This window comes from Melospiza georgiana, chromosome 7 (genome assembly GCF_028018845.1).
Source record: "Melospiza georgiana isolate bMelGeo1 chromosome 7, bMelGeo1.pri, whole genome shotgun sequence".
Lineage (NCBI taxonomy): Eukaryota > Metazoa > Chordata > Aves > Passeriformes > Passerellidae > Melospiza > Melospiza georgiana.
The window spans coordinates 26,908,378-26,929,929 of record NC_080436.1 but is presented as its reverse complement, the minus strand read 5'-3'; the positions used below and the strand labels follow the sequence as shown (position 1 = coordinate 26,929,929).

General features: G+C 46.5%; 1 protein-coding gene across 5 annotated transcripts in view; it reads right to left on the bottom strand.

The window, feature by feature from the left end:
• The window catches only part of BIN1 (bridging integrator 1), a 90,079-nt gene that overhangs the window by 28,672 nt on the left and 39,855 nt on the right, over nt 1–21,552 (bottom strand). For all 5 annotated transcript variants that reach the window (XM_058028388.1, XM_058028390.1, XM_058028392.1 and 2 more), the window contains exons 3-10: nt 19,735–19,789; nt 19,218–19,312; nt 17,317–17,412; nt 13,395–13,502; nt 10,669–10,761; nt 5,538–5,623; nt 4,027–4,102; nt 1,949–2,031 (exon numbers count right to left, since the gene is read on the bottom strand). In XM_058028388.1, the coding sequence (XP_057884371.1) occupies nt 1,949–2,031; nt 4,027–4,102; nt 5,538–5,623; nt 10,669–10,761; nt 13,395–13,502; nt 17,317–17,412; nt 19,218–19,312; nt 19,735–19,789 (692 nt within the window). The remainder of the gene's footprint in view (nt 1–1,948; nt 2,032–4,026; nt 4,103–5,537; nt 5,624–10,668; nt 10,762–13,394; nt 13,503–17,316; nt 17,413–19,217; nt 19,313–19,734; nt 19,790–21,552) is intronic.

Genomic DNA, 21,552 nt, shown 5'->3' with positions numbered 1-21,552 from the left:
CTGCCATTGTATCCATCTCCAGTCCCCTTCCCAGTAGAAAAGGGTTAGGGAAGCATCTGCTCCTACTGCAGACCAGAATAAGCTGTCAGATGAGTGAGGGCTATTTCCTCCTGCACACTCTCACCCCAGCCCTGCCCCACAAGGAGAGGCCAGATGTGCAGCAGACACAGAAGTGCCTCACAGCAGTTCCTGGGCACTGCAGAGCCACCCTGGCAAATCTTTGCTACATCCTCCTACAACACCCTGCTCCAGTGTGCTCAGGAGGAAGAGATTCACTCTGGGGCAGGTCTGGCTCCTCAGCTGAGATGCAGAGAGTGGGTGATGAAGCAGCAGCTCTCAGACTGCTGCCCACACAGGGACCCTTCTGTGTGCACTCAGGTTTTAGGGCCACGTGGTCTCCTAGCCAGCCAAAGGGCACAGAACTGCAGCTGAGATACCCACTACAGCCCCAGAGCAAGCTAGCAGGCTGGGGGGAGAGGGGGGCAGAAATTGTACAGAGATGGGGCAGGAATTGTAAAAACAGGTGATTTGCTCATTGAAAGCTCTTTAAGGCCAGAAACCTTGCCACAACAGCAAGGAACATCTCTGAGCCAGGTTGCCACTACTGCCTACAATCAGTTCTTCAAGGAATAGAGAACGGAGGAAAAAGAAGCTGGGCAAAGCAATAGTACAGCCTTCATCTGTCCTGTTACCTCATCCTCCTCCAGGGACCCTGGAGGATGCTGCTAACAGAGACAACACAGCCAATGGCAGCAAGAGGATGGGCACCACAACCTCCTCACAAGGTTTCAGTCTGGTTGGGTTGTGATGATCAACAGACACCACATAGTAATTTGGGGGGAAGACATTTTCACAAATAGCATTCCAACTGGCATCACTGAAATCTGCTGTCAGCAATCCAGAATTCAGGGGCCAAAATTCAACCCAAACCTCCTCTTTTTTTAGAGTTGGCAACCACCACACTGGAAGAATTGCTGGGAGAAGACATGCAAGTCATCAATGCATGACTGCAACAGGTTAAACTGGGAGGAGACACAAGGGAGCACCGAGGTCTCAACAGCTGATCTATCCCTTCTAAACCAATGCACTCAGACCGCAGCGTGCCCTTACTTCATGCTGACTTCACCTCCTCCTTCCATTAACGCAGCAGTCGAGGACCTGGGCCGTGCTGCTGCTCTCCCTGCACGTGGGATTAGCAGCAGCTGGAAGCCAAAGCTATTTCATCACTTGTGCACTTGGATGGGGGCCAGTCAGCCCAATCCAGAGCCCAACCCCTCCATCCCTCCTCAGTGCTAGGGAATGTGCAGAGTTGCACTTAAACACACAGAACAGGACCCAGCTGAGAAAGCAAACTGAAGCCCAGAGGACACTCACTCCTTGCACACACACAGATTGGAAGTGCTCTGAGTTCAGGAGGCCTCCTATGAGTGATGCTGCAACTACTTCCACAACACAGGAAGGAGAAACACACTGCAGCTGGGTACACAGGATGGGCATACGGCTCTGGCAAAATGGTGATTCCAGGTTTGGTGGGCCAAAGAAGGGGTTGGGGAAATGGGCTCTTGGTGCTGAAGCTGCTGGTACATGGCAGGAGCTTTTGAGGGAAAGAACAGGACAGGTGCTGGGCAACTGGGCCCAGAAGGAAGGGCAGCTCAGTAGCTGGAATTAGATTTTAAAAGCAGAGCTGAGAGTCAGTTGCCTAAATATCAGGACCTAGTGAACGTTCAGGCCTCCAGATGCTATCCTAGAAAGGTAAGAGGTATTGGATTGCACCATGCAATGCCAAGTGCAATCTTGGGCATGGCTCTAGGAAGTCTCAGGAGGGCACTGGCAGGTGGGCAAATCACTTGCAACTGACAGCTTGGAGGTTTCAACACCCCTGGGCAGGTAGAGAGATCCCTGTCCCACCTCCCCTGCTGAGGGAAAGCCACTACCCACAGTTACTGACCTGGGCTGTGCTTTAACAGGGAAGGCATTGCCTGAGTACTGCTTGTCTAGACCCAGCAGGACATCGTGAAGATTTTGGTTCAACTGCAAAATACAAAAACAAAAGACAGAAAAATAATGAGAAAGGAGCTCAGATGCCAGAGAAGAGCCTGGGCTGGCCTGCACAGACTGACCAAACACAAGCTTGTGGCAGGACATGCACAGTTCCTCAGCTATCCCAAGAGAGGACAACCTTAAATCTGGTTCCACTTCTCTGTGGGCTGTGCAGTGCTACAGCACTTGAGCTGTCAAAGAGCTGCTGGCATTTCTGGGAATGCTCTGCCTTCCTTAGAGATCATCATCTTTGCTTCCCTATCACCTGGACCCACCAGTGTGCTGCCAGGCACCACTGCAGAAGCAGGTGGATTGTTTACCTAAGATCTGTGTGCTACAGCTGGAGCTTCACTCAGGATTTGTAGCCAAAAGCTGTTTCTCAGCTTGGGACACGGCCATTTCCATGAACAACCTTCAATTTCACCAGCTACCTGGGCCATCTAGACCTGGGCAGCACCTGGATGTCTTTGCAGAAATGCACTGCTAGGGGTTAAACTCTCCCTGGCACTGAAGGCTGCAGCAGTGACTCCAGACACTCCTATCCTGGAACAGCCAGTCCATGAACGAGACAAGATGTTGGATTTATCACTGGCAGGAGGAGGGATCCCATGAAATCAAGGTTGGAGGCAGTGTGCAGGCAACACCAGCAATTAATTGGAAGCTGTAGCAGTAATAAGAAACAGATGGTTCTTATGGAACCAAAGCAAAAGCCCTGCCCTCATACAAAATTCCTCAAGAAAGAAAATATCCTGACTAGAAAAATCATACAAGAAGAGAATTCCTGTCTAACAAGCATCTTTCCTATGTTTTGTTGAATGTGAGCTAGCAGCAACAAACCAGTAATTCTAACAATCCTCCCTATTCTTAACACTTAGTTCATCCCTCAGTGGAGAAGAGCAGGCTATTAACTGGAAAAGACCCCATAAAATGTCAGCAGGGCTCAAAATTGATGTGTTACACCAAGGCAGAGGGCCCCTGACTGCTGGGAGTTGAAGGACTATAATGTTTCCTGTTGCTTAGTGGCTGTTTTGTTGTCAGGATGACATTAGGGAGCACAGGGAATATAAGGGTTTTCCAGCTGGGCTCTCACTCCTGCCTCAAGATTAGTGCAACATTTACATTTCCAAGCAGCATGCAGACCTAAGGAATCCAGGATTTCTCTAGCTCTTCACTGAAAGAACAAGAACGTATCTGTAAATGAGACTGGCAATGGGGGACGTTCCCACAGACCGGTCCTGGGGTCTCCTGTGGGTGCTGCCACACAGCACCAGGATGTTGCCAACCCTGCTTTCTGTTGTGATTCCCAACTCAAGGCACACTGGGGGTCCACACAACGCCCACACTAAGTACTTAAATGCCTTCTTTTGGGTCACAGGACAGGAAAGGAGCCAAAGCAGAGGGGTACTGTGGGGGAGAGCCTTTTTGAGGGACTGGAGTGAGGCATGTCTCAGTCTTCAGTCGATTCAGACTACCTGCTGGTTTTAACCCCACACCTGGGTACAGTGAGGGTACAGAGCAACTGGGTGCAGGCAGCAGAGGGGGAGGAAAATGTACCAGGCTTAGCCTGGCCAGGTCATAGGTTACAGATCCACAATGCAGATGAACTAAAAATGGCAGCAAGAGACAGGTCAAAGAGTGGCTTCCCTTTCCTCTGTGGATCTGGAAATGAGTGCTGTCAAGTGACAAACTCCCCACTGCTGCCCACAGCTCAGCAGTCTCTTCCCTGTGCTCCATCCCTTTACATTACTGTGTCAGACTGCCTTTGTCCCATGTTGCTCAGAAAAATATTAAGGGTTTTATTATGCTCCAACATAGGGCCATTTTCTACAACTGTGTTTTAGCTTGAGGTTTTGGTGGGTTTTTTTTTTTTGGTTTGTTTGTTTTTTCTTTGGTTTTGTTTGAATTTGTTTGCTGGCTCTTGGTTTTTGTTTTTCTTTCATTAACAGTGAAGAGACAGTAAGTAGGATAAGCTGTTGGTTGCCTTACCTTGCTCATTTCTTTATGGAAGTTCTCTTCTAGGCCAGCTATACTCTGGAATGTGTTGACATAGAAACCAACACGACTGTCAAATGAAATACAAGACAGAAGAACTTAATGGACACAGTGCTCTCTCAAAATCTTTCAATCCTGCTCTGCTACCTCCCACCCACCATTCCCATGCAAACTCAACTCAGATATGGTACATGTGAGAAGAGAGGGTGGCAAGGAAATGGAACCATGGAGCAAAGGCGAGGCACAGGACAAACATGTCCATGGGAAGATGAGACTGAGTAGGACAGGATTTGAATTTATGCTGACTGAAGGGAGAGGGAGGTATAGGGTGGGCAGGAAAAAAAGAAATAAAAAATACAAAAGAAGGTTAAAAAAAAAATAAAGCATCAGCTGTAGGAAAATGGTAAAAAAAAAGGATAGAGGCTGTGATGCAGACAGTGCTGGGAGAATTAGCAGGGGACAGATATTAATTCATCCAGAAGTCCCTTAGCACCAGGGAATCAAAAAAGAGCATGAACTGTTTGCTTCAGGGGCAGAAAGAGTAAGAAAGCAAAGGAGAGCACAGAGAGTAACAGGGAAGCAGAAGGATCAGCTGGGAAGCAGGAGTCTGTGAAAAACCTGTGGGGCCTGAAAATGCCAGCAGCTGCCTGTCACCAGCCTGCCAGCTGCCAACAGAGAGTGCTCCACCAGCACCCAGCCTAAGGAGCAACAGCAGGAGGGACAGGAGAGGCTGTCCCAGGCCAGCAGCATTGGGGCTCTGCACAGTGAACCCCCAGATGCCTCTGTCCCTCCCAGCTCCTTCCCCAGCCAGGCCTGCAGGCTGCTGTGAGCACAAGTCCTGGCTCAGGCTGGTGGAAAGGGGAGTGAAGGCACACATCAGCACTCTGCTTTCCCACCCTGCTGCTGCCCACTTTCTCAATCCTCACAGAGCATCACTGTCAGCCTGGACATGACCATTGCATTTGAAAATAAGAAGCTGGGACACTGCTAGGAAGATTTGGCCAGATTTCCACTGTGTCATCCCCATAAATCAGCTTCTGCTGCCCTGCAGTTCATCCCCCAAGCTAAATGTTGGTCTTTGCTTCACCTCTCTTTTCATCACCACAATCTCTGGTATGGCAAACCCATGGTCTCTCAGGTCTTTCTTGAAAATGGAGCAGAGTTGGTAACATGCAATATAAAGACCATTTTGTACAAATCTCTAATAACTCTGTGCAAAATAACAACTAAATAAACTATTTAGGGCAATACAGCAGTAGGGCAAAGAGATTAAGAAAAGCAGAGAAATACAGTTTCTCTTTGTGGTAAAATCATGCTTTTCAGGAAAATCATGAAGTAAAGCACAAGAGTGAACCTGTGACTGAGGGGAATCCTAGGACAGACAGAGACAATCCAGAGGAAAAAAAAAGAGCAGACACCCAGTCTAGGCTAAGAGGATTTGTGACCCTAGAGCTTGGATATTCATTTCCTTCCAACCAGGCTTCAGGAAAAGTTCCATCACTCACCTATTCCATAGTGAAGGCAGTTCCTCCTGCAGATCAACATTCATCTCTTCAAACACCTTCTGAGCCTTTACCAACTCTTCTTCAGCCTTAGCAACAGAGAAAGGAAATTGTCAGCTCCAGCACAGCCAAGCACCCTGCAGGGCTGGAACAGCTGAGACTCTTTTCACTTCTTTGGGAGACCAGGCAAAATTCTGGCATGAGGTAACCAGCGTCCCAAGTGAGTCTCCCAGGAACCAGGGCTGCACCACAGGTGACCCTTTAGGTTGAATTTGTTCCTCTCAGGTTCTCTCAACAAATTTCCCCGTTTATACACACAGCAATTCAAACAACCACTAATGTGTTTCAAGTTCTTTAAACCTCCCTGACTTCAAAAACTGAAAGGAATTGGTCAGGCATCCAGCCTCCAGCTCAGATACAGATGAAGGTAACAGGGGCCTCTGTCCCTTGCCAGATCTCAGAAAGAGTTGAAACCCATCCCAAATGGCTTTAGAGAAGAATCCTCCCTCTTGAAGACTCTCTGCTGAGGTCAGGTCATGCCAAAGCCCCATCTCCTTGAGGAAGAGAGGAGGTCTGCATCCTTGGCTGATAGAGCCCTCCCACAAAGCTGACTGGAGAAGCAAGGAAGGGTATGCAAAGCATGAGTTGTGCCAGAGGGAGGCCAGGCTGCAGGCCTTCAGCAGCACATCCTGGTTTCCATGGTCTCACACAAGCGCAATCCCTGGCTGGCTGTCGGCCCCAACTCCAGAAGGGATCTCCTTCTCCCAGATGAGAGTTTAAATTTGATCTGTTCATTGGACCCAGACACTGACAGATCCCAACACTGATGGACAATTCTGTCAGTTTTCAGCAACAAAAAGGATGCTCCTGGTTTCTGTTGCTGACAGCAGACACCAGCAACAAGCACATGTCCTTTCCTGCATCTGCCCTAGGTCACCTCTTTCTCTTTTCAGTGCCTTGACCTAAAGTTTTCTAATTAAAATATTTCTATCCTGTAATCTATAGCAGCACAGCATTCTGCCATGCAGTGAGATGTAGAATAGAAAAAAACCCTGCATGATCAAATTTGGAAGGTCAGCACAAGTGCCTTTATTTGTGACAACAGCAGGAATTTCACAACACCACAGGCCTCTGCAAAGAGCCCACAAGCTATGGAAGCTGAATCTCCCTACCAGCCTGTAGTCAGATTCCTACACCTTCTATGAAATCAAATTTTATCTTCTTTGTGTCAGCTTAATTAAAGAAATCCAGCTTACTGCTCCTTAGTGACAGTTATATACAACAACAGGAATGATGGGAGAAATGGCTTAAAAATATTTGGCAGTTCCAAATCCTGTTCCTCACAGGAATCACTCTCCATTATATGGAGCAGGATCCTTTCACTCTCCATTTCTCTCCTGACTCAAGAGCAAACCACAGGAGCTCCTACTTTCCAGCTAGCTTCACCTATCACAGGGTTGCTCATTGCTGCCAGAGGCAAGGCTAAGGCTCTGTACTCAAGACCAGGGGAAAAATATTCCCCTGTAAAAAGACACATCTGGGTATTCAGAAATTAAGACCTGGTGAGGAACAGGCAAGGGGAGAAGGGGTCATGGTGCTTCCACCCAGAAACCCCTGTTTCGCTGCTACACTCACTGAAAAACTCAACATTTCAAGAGGGTTTGCACAAAACAAACAAAAAGTCTTTTAAACAGAGACACAGTTTATGCTGAATGAGAGACAATGATCACAAAGACTCCTTCTACCTTAAAACACCTTTATGAATGAATGCTACTAATGCAACCATTTTAAAAGGAGTAAAAAAATAAAAAAACCAACAAGTCCACCCTTTGGCTTTATCTTATTCGAACTTCCAAACTATATTGGAACCTGAATCAACCCAGGAGATGACATGACATCATCAAATGCTGTTAGTTTTTCAGATGTGGTAAATATCATTAACATTCTTTCCCTCTCCCATTTACTTATTTATAAGGTCAAAACCTAGAAAGCAAGGTGTGAATATTGTGACATCCCGAGGCAAAAGCAAAGCCAGGAACAGGCAACGTTCACTCTAGAGCAGTTGTAGGAATCAGGGATCCATCCAGCAGGGCCTGTGGCTCAGCTAGTGCTCTCATCCCCAGCTAGAGCATTGAAACAATTCTTCAGTCCTTAGTCTGCCCAGGGATCTTCTCACCAGTGGGATTTATTTTGCTTGGAAGCTGGAATCCTGGCACTTGATAGCCCTGACTGCTTCCAGCCAGAGCCAAAGCCAGACATCAGCCTGGTCACAAGCCCTTCTAGAGAAAAAATAGGAAACAGGATCTCAGAAAATCTCTCTCTCCTCTCCCTGCCTGAAAGGGGGAAGGTTTGGGCAGGAGATGGACAACAAATACTTTCCTGACCTTCCACCTAGCCAAAGCTCAGAGTGCCAAGCACAACCAGTTCAGTTGTGGCAGGGGACAATTTTTCCACACTGTTTATGCTACTACCACTGATTCTGCAACATCCCAGCCCTCCTGAGTGTCTGGTTATGTCCAGCCTTGTGCTTCCAGGCAGTCTGGTGACCATTTCACTTCAAAGGCTTTTGTTGTGAACTGTGGTAATTAGGCACTGCTCAGTAAATAGTTTAGATACCCAAGAGGCAGGGATAAGGAACAGAGCAGGAAGATTCCCTCCAGGCCCAGGCCCCACCAGTCCCAACCAGACCTGCCTCTCAGAAAGGCTCAACTTGCTCACCTTTTCCTGCAGACAGAGATATTGTTCTGTTATCACTGGGATGTTGATTTTTAGTCTGCATTAAACATGTCAGCAGAGCTTAGTCAAAAGGCAAGAATGTGCTGTTCTAAGCCATTTTCCTCTTTGTTTCAAAAAGCACAGTCACTGACATTTCTAACTGGGAGTGTGCAATAGCAACTCCCACAGCAGACTTCACAAAAAATCCTCACTGTGTTGTTTTTGTTTTTATCTGCTAAAGGCCTAAAGAGCCAGAAGTTTGCACACTGGAAGGAAGTGTGCACACACTGGAAGGAAGTTTCTGCGTTACACTAGAAACACCATATCTCACTGACCCCATTTTTGCATGGAGGCTGTAAAAGTATCAGGCAAGAAGAGACAGCAACACAGCTGCTGGTAAAAGGAGACTTTTTTGAGGCTTGACATTCTGAAGCTTCTCAATAAATCCAGTGTCATCAGCCCTCCTGGTTTTATTAAGAGGTTAATGAGATTTAGGGCTGTCATTAACACCTTCAGTCTTGAAATCACACAAATGTAAAAACTGAAGCCTTTTCTTCCTATCTACTCATTTTTGTGAAGGCAAGCCAGAAAACCTACAGGTTAAGAATACAACTAATGTTCTTTGTTAAGGGGTTTTTTTGGTTATTCTCCAACCAAAAGTAAAACTAAAATAAAGAAAAAAACCCCAAATGCTTACACAAATAGAAAAAAAAAAATTAGCGTTGGCAATAGCATTACTCAGCAGAGGAATAAAAGGGAGCGTTTTGAAAATATCTGTGGTCACTGAATATATTAATGCCATGTACTGGGAGATTAATGCCCCCGCAGCACAGTGCCTGGAAAGATTACACAGTCCCTTGCATGTGCTGTAGGGCAAAGTGACCCAGAACAGTGAAATTATGGAGTGACTCTTGGTATCCTAAGATCCACAGGCAATGGATGAGGGGGCACTCATAGGAACTTCCTCTCTGGGCAGTCTGTGCTTGCTGCTATTATAGCAGTCACCACAGCCAAGCCTGAGAAGAGGAAAAACGCCCATGAGCTGATAGATTCATATATTTATTTGTGACTTGAGGAACTTTCCATACCTGTTTTCTAGTTCTCCAGAAAAACCACCAGTCAAACAGACCAGTCAAGAACCCCAGCTGTGCAGGTAGCTCCCAGCTGGGCCAGCAGAGTTACAGGAAAAGCCCCCAGGAGGCTGCCATGTGTCCTTCTCCCTTCAATCTAGAATGAATACATATTTCCTCCCTTTGCTCTGCATCTTAAGCAGGGCTGCTAACAGCTGTTTGTTCCCCAAGCTTTACTGATGTGGTACTGGAGTCTTTTCCCTGATCCAAAGCCATAAAGTGACTGTGAAAACCCAGGGGCTTCATAAGGTGAGAGGCGTTTCTAAACTGCAATTCATTCCATGGACAAGGAATGTGAAAACACAGGAGCATTTGAATGAGAACACATGAGCTCACCAGGAATTTGTGAGCAGGTAACTGGTGCTCTCTCCCAGTCTGGTAAGGATTTATTATCCCTTGCTCATTGAAAGCATTTTCTTCTCACTGACTGTCTTCTGACAACTCCCTCTTGTCCCTTAAGGTGTTCCAACTGAAACACTGATCAAGATTTCATCAGAAAGTCACACTTCTATGCAAGTAGGATTGAAATTTTTCTTCCCTGCAGTTCCTCTGAGCTGCTTATATCTCTCAAGGTGCTATAGCCTAAGTACTGCTAGATGACACCACCTTGATCTCAGCCTGTTCAAATATGTCACACAGGGTACAAATTGCCCGATCTGGGCCCATCTCCTCTCCTGTGCAGATCGAAATTGTATCTAAAAATGGCTTTTAAACCACAACAGCCAGGACAGTGCTCATGTGGGAATATCACAGGAGAATGTTGCAAGCTAACTCAGCAGCCACAGAAATCACAATGTTATTTTTTTGTGGCTTTACTCAATGACACGAATCCATAGGCCAATTTTTCAGCGTTTCCTTTTTCTCTTTTTTTTTGAAATGGCAACAATAAAAATTGACTGCTTCTCTTAGCGCAAAATGGAAGCGGTAATTGGAGGAGCTGTGTAATACATCACCCTCTGCCTCAGAGTTATTCCATAGCCTTTCTTCATCCACATTTCATCTCGGGGGAAAAAACAACAGCCCAGTATTAACACATCTGACTAGAAATCAGTCAGGCAGCCACAGATTCATTCACTGGTCAGCAACTTCCCCGTGCCCACGGTGGCTAAGGAGTGTCAAGGACTTGTCAAGGCTCTCTTGCCAGTCCAGAGAGGACTTGTCAGTCCCCTCTGATCTTGACACTGATCAGAGAGGACTAGAGTGAACGTTGCCTAGAGATTACTTGCAGGGTGCAATCTAGAGCCCAAAATAGCACATGCAGGGTTAGAGCCAGGTAGATCAGCAGTCACCTGATTTCGGAGCAGATTAGTTTGTGCAACGAGGTGAGCTTGTAGCTTCCCTTGACACCACTGAGGCGCAGCTTTCTCAAGCAGCGAAACAGGCTGGGGGAGGGAGCATGTTTGAGTGGGAAAAAAAAGAAAAACAAATAAACAGAGAACAAGAGAGACACAAACATTTATCTTTTAGGATAAAAAAATTAAAATCACAACAGAGTGTGTATTTAGAGGCTGGGCCAAACCAGTATCACCAAGGTGAGAGAAAAAAAACAAACATCCTGGGACTGATCAGTTATGAATCCTTTGAAGCATGCCAAGTTTAGCAGTAATTAATGTCCCCATGTGGGCTGGATACTGCAGACCAGCCAGGCAGCTGTAAGAGCAACAGATACAGTTGTTAGTGACCTAGCACACAAACAACCCTACTCCAAGGCATGGCTGTGAAGTTGGAGCTCCTTAAAGAGAGGTCAGGATTAATTAATCATCATAATTATTTGCATGCAACAGCTGAAAGTCCACAGTGATTTATTTTAATAGCAGGATGTAAGTTTAGCAATAAGTGGCAGGGGTCCTGGGTGGGAAAAGAACATCCATATATTAGAGAAGAATAAAAGAGACCACGTAATGCCAAAAAGTATCTGCACTGCTGTTTCTGTTACTATACCATGAAACCTTAATTAAGTCAGTTCCCACTTGTATCCCGTGTCAGAAACATGAATTCCCTCTCCTAGGGGTCTGTCATCACATTCCAAAGTAACTTATACTGGAACAACCCTACTTCAAAGGTCACAGGAGCAAAACTCCAGGCACAGAAACAGAGGTGAACTACCTCCAGCAGCTGAGTGCACACTGAGCCCTGGCTGCTGCCCACAACCCTGCAGAGCTGTGTGACTGCAAATGCCAGATCCCAGGCTGGGCAGTGAGAGCTGCCCCCTTGGGAAGGCCACACACACAACCCCCAGGGACTTGCTGCTCCCATCTTTGCAGTGCAATGTGTCACCTATTATCCTGTGCATGAGCTTATGGCCTGAATTCCAGAGGGTGGAAAGATCAGATCCAGTGCATGCTTTGGCTGATGAGAAGAGTTTGATCAGGTACTGAGAGACCCTTTCACAGGCTCATGAATAGAGCACCAACTCCTAACTCTCAATATTTCACTCTTCAAACTATACTTTCCTCCATACCTGTTATATCATCTTAGGTGAACATTTGGGGCAACAGTGACTGCAGCAGTGATAAGGGCAGCTAAACTCTGCTGCAGGGCACCAGGTACCAACCTGAGTAGATCAATTCCTACAAAACAATTTGGCTTTATCTTACACTGCAGCAAAGATCCCACTGGCATGCACCAATAAAATAACATGCCCCAGGGAAATTCTGCTCCTGCCCCAGACACAATGAATTACTGCTTTGAACTGAAGGCACAACCAGCTGGGCCTCATGCCTTGCATACAGAATCAAGACTTGCTTTGCCACACAAGTGATGCAATGACACTTGGGCCATCAATCTCTCTCCCCTTTTGTCTGTCAAGGTTAATCACAGTGCAAGCAGCACACTGTAGATGACTGATGACTTGCAGGTTAACAATCAAAGTACAGTGGCCTCTAAATGCACATCTTTCACTCAGAGCAGGGATGCATCTTAATTTCTTCTATGCAGGAAAAACACCAGCATCACTTACCTAGCTCATATTCCCCCCTAACAGAAATAACCCTAAGCAAAAAATGACTTGTCAGCCTGGTTAAAAGATACAGATCCAGGGTCTTTCTTTCCTCCACCGCTTCTACCCTGAGCAGTCACAATTTACCATGGCCCACACTGAAGAGAATAAAAGATGTCTCCCCAGCCCTGGACTATTCTGTTGTGTCAAGAAGTATCCTGTGAAAGGAAGCACATGGGTTCAAATACACTCCGGGTATAAGAGGAATCCATAGCTCATTTTAGGGACAGTATTCAATCCATGCACCTTCTCTAGAACAAAATTAGCACTATTACCTTTTTTCAGCTACATTAAAAAAATGTAAACTTTACTTTTAATTAAAATAAATCTCATTAAAAATAAAATCCTTCACTTGACTATTGGGCAAGCCCTGGATCAAGCTATTCAGAGGCAGGAAAGAAACCTGACAAGGAAAAACTCTTATTTTTCTGCTGTTGGCCATATTTATTATCCAGTAATTGTGACCAACAGACAATAGAATGCATTCATCAAGTGTGCATAGAGTGCTTTTCCATTGATGTACTTGTACTTCACACTCCTAAGGTTCTCTCTGCTGGGATATCAGAAGGTTTCACAAACAGAACCAACTTCAAGTAACACTGAAACATTCCTACCACTGCTCTAGGATGGAGAGAAAGTCCCAAGAAGCAGACAAACTGTAACATTTTTCTGGAGCACTGCAAGATTTTGCTTCCCCAAGGAGCACACAGGCTTTTCTGTCAGAGGCTGTTGGTCCTGTGCACGTGACAAACCCATGCCCAAGCATTTGGCCACCAAGACATGCAGACTGATGATAGTGGGTCTGAACCAACCAAACAGAGGCCATCCTGCCTTCCAGGAAAACTAAACAAATGAGAAGGAAATACCTAGCAAAACGTCACCAGTTCACAACACCCTAATGATCTTAAAGGTCCTTGCCAAAATGAATGAATTCTATGAAAACACAATGAACAGGTACAACTGGCAAATGCAGAGCTCCCAAAAAGAAAGGAAGGCTGCGTATCCTGATTCCTTTACCTTTGCAATTTTGGTTTCATCCTTCTTCTTTGCAGTTTGCAGGGCTTCAAAGTGGTGCCTGGCACTGTCGTAATCCACAAGCTTCCTTCCTCGCTTGGCGATACGAGACTAGAAACATGGAGAAAAGAGTCACACCAAGAGTCCTCCCCAGCAGCCAAAACTGCAAAGCCTCCCAGGGAAAACACCCTCCCAACCTCCAGAACACCCCACACTCTGCCCACACAAGGACTCTCCCTGGATCCTCCACACAGGAGACGGCCCTGGGAGCCACTGTGGCAAGCACCATTTCAGAGGGAGCACCTCAGGAGGAGAGAGAAGCCATCAAGGGAAGGTGAAGGGATCCACCAACAGGCCCCAGCTCTGGGTGACATGGGTGTTTTCAGAACTTTAGCTCCACTGCCTCCTAAGCCCCACCATGGGCATGCATCCTGTTCTTCATTATTTTCAGGGCTTCCTGAGGCCTGCAGTCAGTCTCTAACGAACCAGCTCACTAGTTAGTGTGGAAGCCTGAGAGATTAAGTTCAACAAAAGAAGGCATTTCTGCTGCCAGCACAGCTAAAGCACTCATCCCCATGCTCGGGCTATGCCATGGACAGCTTTTTGGACCCTGTGACAGAAGCTGCAGACGGTGGTGACTGCCAAAGGCAGAGGTTGCTGTCACCAGCATTCAAACAAGGGAAGTGCAAGGGAAAACCTGCAGCCCTGGGTCACCAACACACAACACTGAAGCCAAAACAAATACAGGGAGAGTGCTGACTGTGTACCAGACTTAAATTTAGGAATGGAGTCCTGACAAATCCATGGTTGAGAATCCAGGACAGACAGTCAGGCCTGTGGCCTGATCCTGTGTGGAAGTGAGGAGCCCAAGGCTCTCTCTCCCAGCCGAGTTGCACTTTATTGAGGTTCTGGCCCACTGGGTTTCCCTATTTTAGGAACTATCCATCCCCTCAGCCCCCTTGCCTCCCACACTGCGTGCAAACACGCCAGACTATCTGGGTTGGAGCACACACCTTCCCAGCCTCACCAAACACTTCTCCCTGGATCACAGAGCCTGGACCAGGGTCAGTAATCAGCCGCCCAGAGACAGGCTGGATAACAGAGAGAAAAGGCATGGCAATGAGCCAGGAGCATTTCTAATTAACCACAAAACCCAGGGACACAGTGCAGAAGGAGGAATCAGCACTGGGATTTACTTGCAAAAGCAGAATCTCCTTCTGTCCTGCCTTGGCAGGGAGCTGTGGTTTCCTCTCCCCAGGCTCCTGCAGATACGCTGCAGAGCCGTGCTCGGGGCTGATCTGTGCCAGAGCAGCTCACACACCTCCCACACACACTGATCTGCTCCTCCAGCAAACACTGCTGCAGCTCTGGGTGAGTCACAGCAGAGCTGCAGGATCTCAGCCACATGCACTCCCAAACTCTCCTCTAAATGCTCAGCTCACTCCAAGAGAGGAGTCACGAAGAAGCTGAGCCACCCCACAGCTGAGGTCACTAGGAGACACCTCCCAAACACCACAGTGCCAGCCAGAAGACAAGGTATTGGAGGGGGCTTCCAGCTGCAGAGCAACCTGATCTGCAGCTTAATGCATCTTACAAACAGACCAGAGGAAACATGACCCCATCTGGGATTTAAGATACCACTTTGCCCCCAGGTCAGCCTGGTAGAGATAGCTGGAGTTCTCCCCACCTCTGACATGGCCACACAGACACTTCAGTTTTCAGGCTACCCACCAGGAAGTTTGATTCAATGTCACCCATCTTTCAAACAAAGTCACCCTTCCATGTTTATGCAGCTCCCAAACTTCTAACACCCCCATGTTTCTGTTTCATTCTTCCCTGGAGTACAGGGAAATGCTGCAAGGTACAGACACACAGGGTGTGAGCTCTCCTGGAGTAACCACTGAGCACACCACTGTCAGTGGTGGCACTAACAGGATTGTTGGGAAGACTCAAGGCTCCCTCCTATCACTCCAGGACAGCTGCAGGGACCCACCATCACCCAAATGTAACAGCTGAACTCCAGCAGACTTCATTACTTTGCAATTAATCCATTTTTTTTAAGGAGGCTCAAATTAACAAACCCAAGCCGTCACAAAAAACTTCTGCCCTCCACACCCTTCTTTACTGATATTTGGTTTTACAGCTAGTTTTAGTGCTAGACAGAAAATCCCTAATTCCACAGCTATTCAGAACTTGGGCTGTAGTTTATCTTCTCTGGGCTCACTACAGAGACCTGTACTATTACTGCATGTTGTGAAAAACCGACAAAAAAAATGCAAGAAGAGTCCTACTCCAAGAAGTACAGACACTGACCTGCAAAGAAAGTTTAAAGTACTTTTTCAAGTTAGAGAAGATGGAGAGGCCTTGTTCAGGGGTTAACTTCCAACACTGGATAAATTATTTTCTTTAACACACAAAAATTCCTTACTAAAGGCATGCTCTGTTTTCACACTCCTGCTGCAGATCCCTTTTCAAGTCCAAAGAATCCAAGGGAATTTTTACAGCCCCTCAAGTAAAGATTGATTGAGAACATGCTAGAATGTAACAAAAAAATAGCACATGCATGATCTAACTCAAACATTTTAATTACTAGGCTATTAATAAAAACAGGCCTTTTCACAACAAAATTAAAATCATCTCTCCATTAATCAACTTATTTTACCAGAGTAATGCCAGAATTCCAGGAAAAGCAGAAAATTTCATTTTGTGGAAAACAAAAACCAGAAAACTAATACCACAACAACAAAAACCAACTCAAATATTCTGTAAATGACATGAGACAGGGAATTTTTTTAATTTTTTTTGCCTGCAAATCTCAAGAATGCTAATTCTTTATGTGAGGCCTAGCTATACTTCTGTGTAGCTAACAATGTTCAACAACTGATAAAATGTGATTTGGACCAAAGGAGTGCCAAAGCCTGAGTCTGCAGCAAGCCCAAAGTAAGGCACCCAGCTGAGGAAGCAGCACAGGGTGCACTTTGACTGAGGCCCATGGCATCACATCCCAGAGAGATCAGCCCTACAGCTTCCAGGGGCTGGAAAGCCACAGCCCTTCCCCACCCCAGAATTCCAGGGGCAGAACAGGCTGGAAAAATGAAGCAAACCCAGGGAGTCCCAGGAGACAAGGCCACTGCTGTTCAGGGCTCATTTTACAAGCCTGTGACCTGCCCCCATCTGATACAGCACAGTCCTCCTGAAGCGATAAATATTGACAAAGGTTTTAAGAGACATGTGCTGGGGAAAGGGCTGCTCTCACTGGAAAGGAGCCAAGCTGATACTTCCCATATGGTGATATCATTACTTGTGCTTCCATATGGTGAAGACATTTCCTGCATAACCTCCAAATGAACAGAGGAGATAGCTGTGGGGGAAGGGAAGGTCACAGGCCAGCATTCAAACCCTGGTCCCTGGATACATTCTCTCCCAAAAAGACACCCATCCAGCACTCTCCCTTCCCTGAAAAAAGCTGGGTACACACACAGCAGACTTCAAGGACCCACAGAAATTTGCCTTCCACACCAGCCTCTATTCATAAAGTACATTTGGCACTAACTGCTTCCTCAATTTTTTCTGCTTACAAGAAAGTTATAAGACAAAAGGACAAAAAGAGATTGAGACCTTCTGAGCTTTTGTTGACACTGCCCCCCCTGCACTCTGATGCAATAGGGAATTTCATGGATCCTCTTGTTCAACACTTCTATTTTCTCTTCAGCATCTTTCCCCTGGAATCTTCACTCTCATTTTAAGCCCAAAATTAGAACAAGACATTTTCAATTAACCCAGGGCTACAAAGATCTTGGCTGCTTTTAAAGAAGACCTTGGAGAAGCCCAGTACACACTCTCCTAAAGCAGATATAAGAAATTGATCTTCAGAGCTTTTATCTGCTGCGAGTCTCTAGATCAAATAGTTCCAAGAGAATCTTACTTTAATATCTGGAAATTGGCCAAGGTATGTATCCATGGTCAGAAGTGCTTGATCCACCAGCTTCTGATGGAAATCTGTCCACAGGAGATCATTGTTCTGAAAAACAAAAGTAATGAGTTAACTATTAAGAACACAGGGCTCCACATTTCTGTTTTTCTCTGTGAGTGCGACAGCCAACAATCTTGGGCATTCAGAGCTCTTAAGAAACAGTAAGTTCTTTGGAAAACTAATGATAACAGAGATCTTGGCAGAAATGGCAAAGCCTCATGCTGCTAATTCTGGTGACCTCTCCAAGGACAGAATGCCTTTGAAGCCCTATCTTTCCCCTGCAATGTTAAACTCAAATCTCTACAATGGAAGGTAATTGCCAAGCTGGTTTTGCCTCCTTCTCCCAGCAGCTACAAAAAAGGGACACCTGACACCACAAGCCACTATTTTCTGGTTTTCATTGCAACACAGCTTCCTGGATAATCATGAACAACAGAAAGCTACACTATCAATCTCACACCTCCTGCCTCCACAGCCCAATGGAAGCCACAGCCAAGGCTTTCACCTTGAGCTGTGCCCACTTCATCCTTGACCTTAACTCAGGCACAGCGATTTCCTATCAACACCTTGAATTAGGTGAAAATTACCCTCTCTCCTGTTTTTCCACATGAACAAAGGGTTTTGGCTAAAACATTCAGGAAAACTTCCCACTTTGTGCTTTTTATTTAGCAGGAATAATTCTTCTCTCTCACCTTCTCACAAGCAAACTATAAATAAGGAATTAAAAGGGAAAGTAGACAGCTGGAAATATTCTTGCAGACCCAAAGGGTAGCTACAGTTAGTTCTAGGATTCATGTCCCCTTTGATGTCTCTGGCTCAAGTTTTCTGAAGGGTCAATGTCTCAGGAGGCACCACAGTTGCTCAGGAAAAAAAAACAAGGCCAACAGAGACTGCGTAGTCAAACCAGCTGAAATACAACTCCATTATTTACTGCAACAGCACTTCCTAATGAAAAGTTTCCATGTTAATGAAAAAACTGACCTGGAAATGTTCAGATTTTGTTTGAATTATCTGCTTTGAAGTCATTATTTCCTGGGCAAGATACAGATGTTATTTCAGGTGAGATTTTCTGCAGGGGAAAGGAGGAGAAGGAAAGAATCCTTCTCCTGTTTACTCCTTCACCACTTCTCCAATGGCACAGACAGCTGCAGATAAGCCCAGTCCTGCAGCCTCATGGCAAATGAATCCAGAGAGCTGAACTGGAACAGCTGTTGCTCAGCAGAACAGCTGAGCAAGAGAGCAGAGGTTGCTGCCTCCAGCTGGATCCACCCCAGGCACAGGCCAAGGGGATCCAAGCTGCCAAATGCCAGGCTGGGCCCTGAGCTCCACAGCAAACACCTGGGCAAGCTGCACGGGCATCACCTTGCCAAGGGATGACAACACCTGCAGTGGGGGTGACACATGGCTCAGCCAAACAAGGGAGCAAGTGGAACAAGGCAGCTGGTGGTGCTGCCATGAGGGGCTGTGGCAGCTACACAACTGGCTGCTCTGAGAGCTTTAGCCATGATTGTATCTGCTCCTTTCTCTTACACAGAACATAAGCAGTACACCCAGCTGGCCCTCCTGAGTTTCTGTTGGAATCCTCTGTCCCCGTTTAGCCACTCAGGAGAAACAAACAGCCTCTGGGCATAAGTGTTCAGTTCTGTGTAATGTACAAGCATTTGGCAACAATCTCCTACAAAAATACAGGGCACATCCTTCCAGCCTTCCTTTCCTCACAGTGCTGTGTTTGTCTCCAATTCTTCTGCAAAGTGTTATGCCTGGAGAAATGTGGTGCACAGACACAGCTTCCAAAGCTCATCTCTGCTGACAGAGCAAGTCTGGACATCCCCACATCCTGGACAAAGTCTTACCTCTGCTATTTTATTTGTGTCATCTCTCCCAGGCCAATCTGGCTCATAAACTTCCTGCAAACACTCTGTCAGCTTCTTGGAGGCCTCGTGCATAGCTAGGAAAGAAGAGGGAACTGTTCAGACAAAGAAGAAAATAATGTGTTCGTCACAGTTTAACCCTTACCCAGAGGCACAGGAGCATTACAACAGATGCTGAGCTCTGCCTTATGAAATGTCTGACCCTTGATGAAATGGAGATGGAAGGTAACCAGAGGGAGAAAGGAACCAAGGGTGCAGCTGCATTAAGCCCTTTGTGTCCATCCTCCCCTAGAAGAACATGTGGAGGTCCATCTGCTAAGACACCACCACGTGTTTGGCACCAAAGCATCCCCAGCTGGTGCCAAAGGACTCTGAAAGATTCCCCCTCTAACAAAGCTGCAACCCATGCCTGGGGTAACAGCAGGGAGGGGGAGGCTGCAGAAACCTCCCTGGGAGGTGGCACTGGAAGGGAACAAACCTCAGCTGGTGCAGACCTTACCTTTGACAGAAGCCAAGTAAGTGCGGAGGTCCTTCTGCAGCCTCGTGCCTTCGGACTGCCAACGTAAGGAGATAGCAGTTATTCTCTCAGCTAAGGAGAGTCTGTAAGAAGCACTCAAGCATTTATAACTAAAGAAAACTGGTCTGGCAGACAGGCTACACACCAGTCCTATGATCACATGAAACTTCAAGCCATCGCATTTTTTGTATTTTTTTGCTCTGTGTTCTAGGAACTTGTAGGACTTTTGCAGCAAATGTAACTCCTCTCCTCTTGTACTCTCTTTGGGTCAGTTCCCAATGCTTCCCCAGACCAGAAGACTTTGTTTGTAAAACTGGCCAGCTTTTTCCAATCCCTCATTTCCTTTTCTGATGGCAGTAGGAAAAGAACAAATGTGAACTCATCCAGAACTTTCGAGGCATGGAAAACAATTTGGGCCATGCTGCTGGAAGCAGAGGGATTTCTCACAAAGCTATGCTATCACTGCCACTTCAACAGCTGGGCAGATTTAGCCTCTGCTTAGAGAGCACAGCTGCACTGGGAACACAAAGGATCTCAGCATGAGCTCAGTTGAGACAAGAGGTGCCTGAGTGGTGGGGAGAGCTGATGGGAAACATCTGCTTTTGAAGTCAGTAGCTCTGAGGCAGCTGTTGAAGATGTCCCGTGAGCTCCCAGTCTCTGGAGTTGGCTTCAGCTGTCAAAAGTCATTATGCTGGGGTGCCCCCTCAATGGGGCACAAACTGGGAAGGAGAAAAACGATAGCAGGCTATGAGGTGCAATGGTTGCATTCTTGTTTTGCACAAGATATGCAAAGTCCCACCAATGGATACATTATCATCCTGCTGTATCATTTTTAAGAATAACTAAATTTCAAACAAACTCACATAAATTTGTAGGTTATAAAAAACTGTCAGCAGGGAAAGTCCTCTGCAGAACTTGCCCACTACACACTTGGGCACTGCAATGTCTGGAGCAGTAACATTCAAAACTGTAACATCTAAAATCAGAAGCCACTTCTAAAATTGTGTGCATGCTTGCTCTAATCCTGCCACAGCAGCAAATGACACAAGCCAAACTCAGAACTCTTCAAGTCTCAATACCCAGTTCCAAAGCCATGGAGACAAAAGTATCCTCTGAGCAGAAAACCAGCACCACAATTAAATGTCTAGTCAATATTTTTAGATAGATCTCCTGGAAAAGGTAGGGCTGAAAAGTGGAGTATGCAAATGCAGCAATGCAGAACCAGCCTTCTGTGCTCTCCAGGCATCCTCACCAGTGGTGCTGCATCCTGCAGCTGGAGTGCTCTCAGTCACCTCTTGCTGATGTTTAAACTCAGCTGTGCACTCAGTGCACATTTGACATCTGAGGGGGCAGGAGATATGTCCTGTTTCAGATTAGATTAATGTAGGGCTGGAAGAGCAGACTGTGTAATTACAGGGAGGGGAAGCACTGAAACAACAGCTCCAGGTAACCCCCCCTCAGCAAAACTTCAGAGCTGTTAACACAGAGCATGAACTCTGGGAGGGAAGCTCCACCCTAGGGTACCACAGCGAGGCTGTTAAGCTGGCTTTGTCACATAGGGCTGAAATGGAAACTGCTGGGTCTGAAGGGTTCTTGTCAGGGAAGAAACCCTCTTTGAGCTCCTGACTGCAATGGGAACCTACTCTGTGACAGCAAATGTCCCCAGTGCCTGCCCTGCAGCAGGGGCTGTGCCCACCACAGTGTGGTGCAGGCAGAGGTGGGTGCAGCCTGTGCCAGCAGCAGCTTCCCTCTCATGTGCTCGGTGTGAAAGGTGTAAACCAGCCCAGAACTTCCACACAA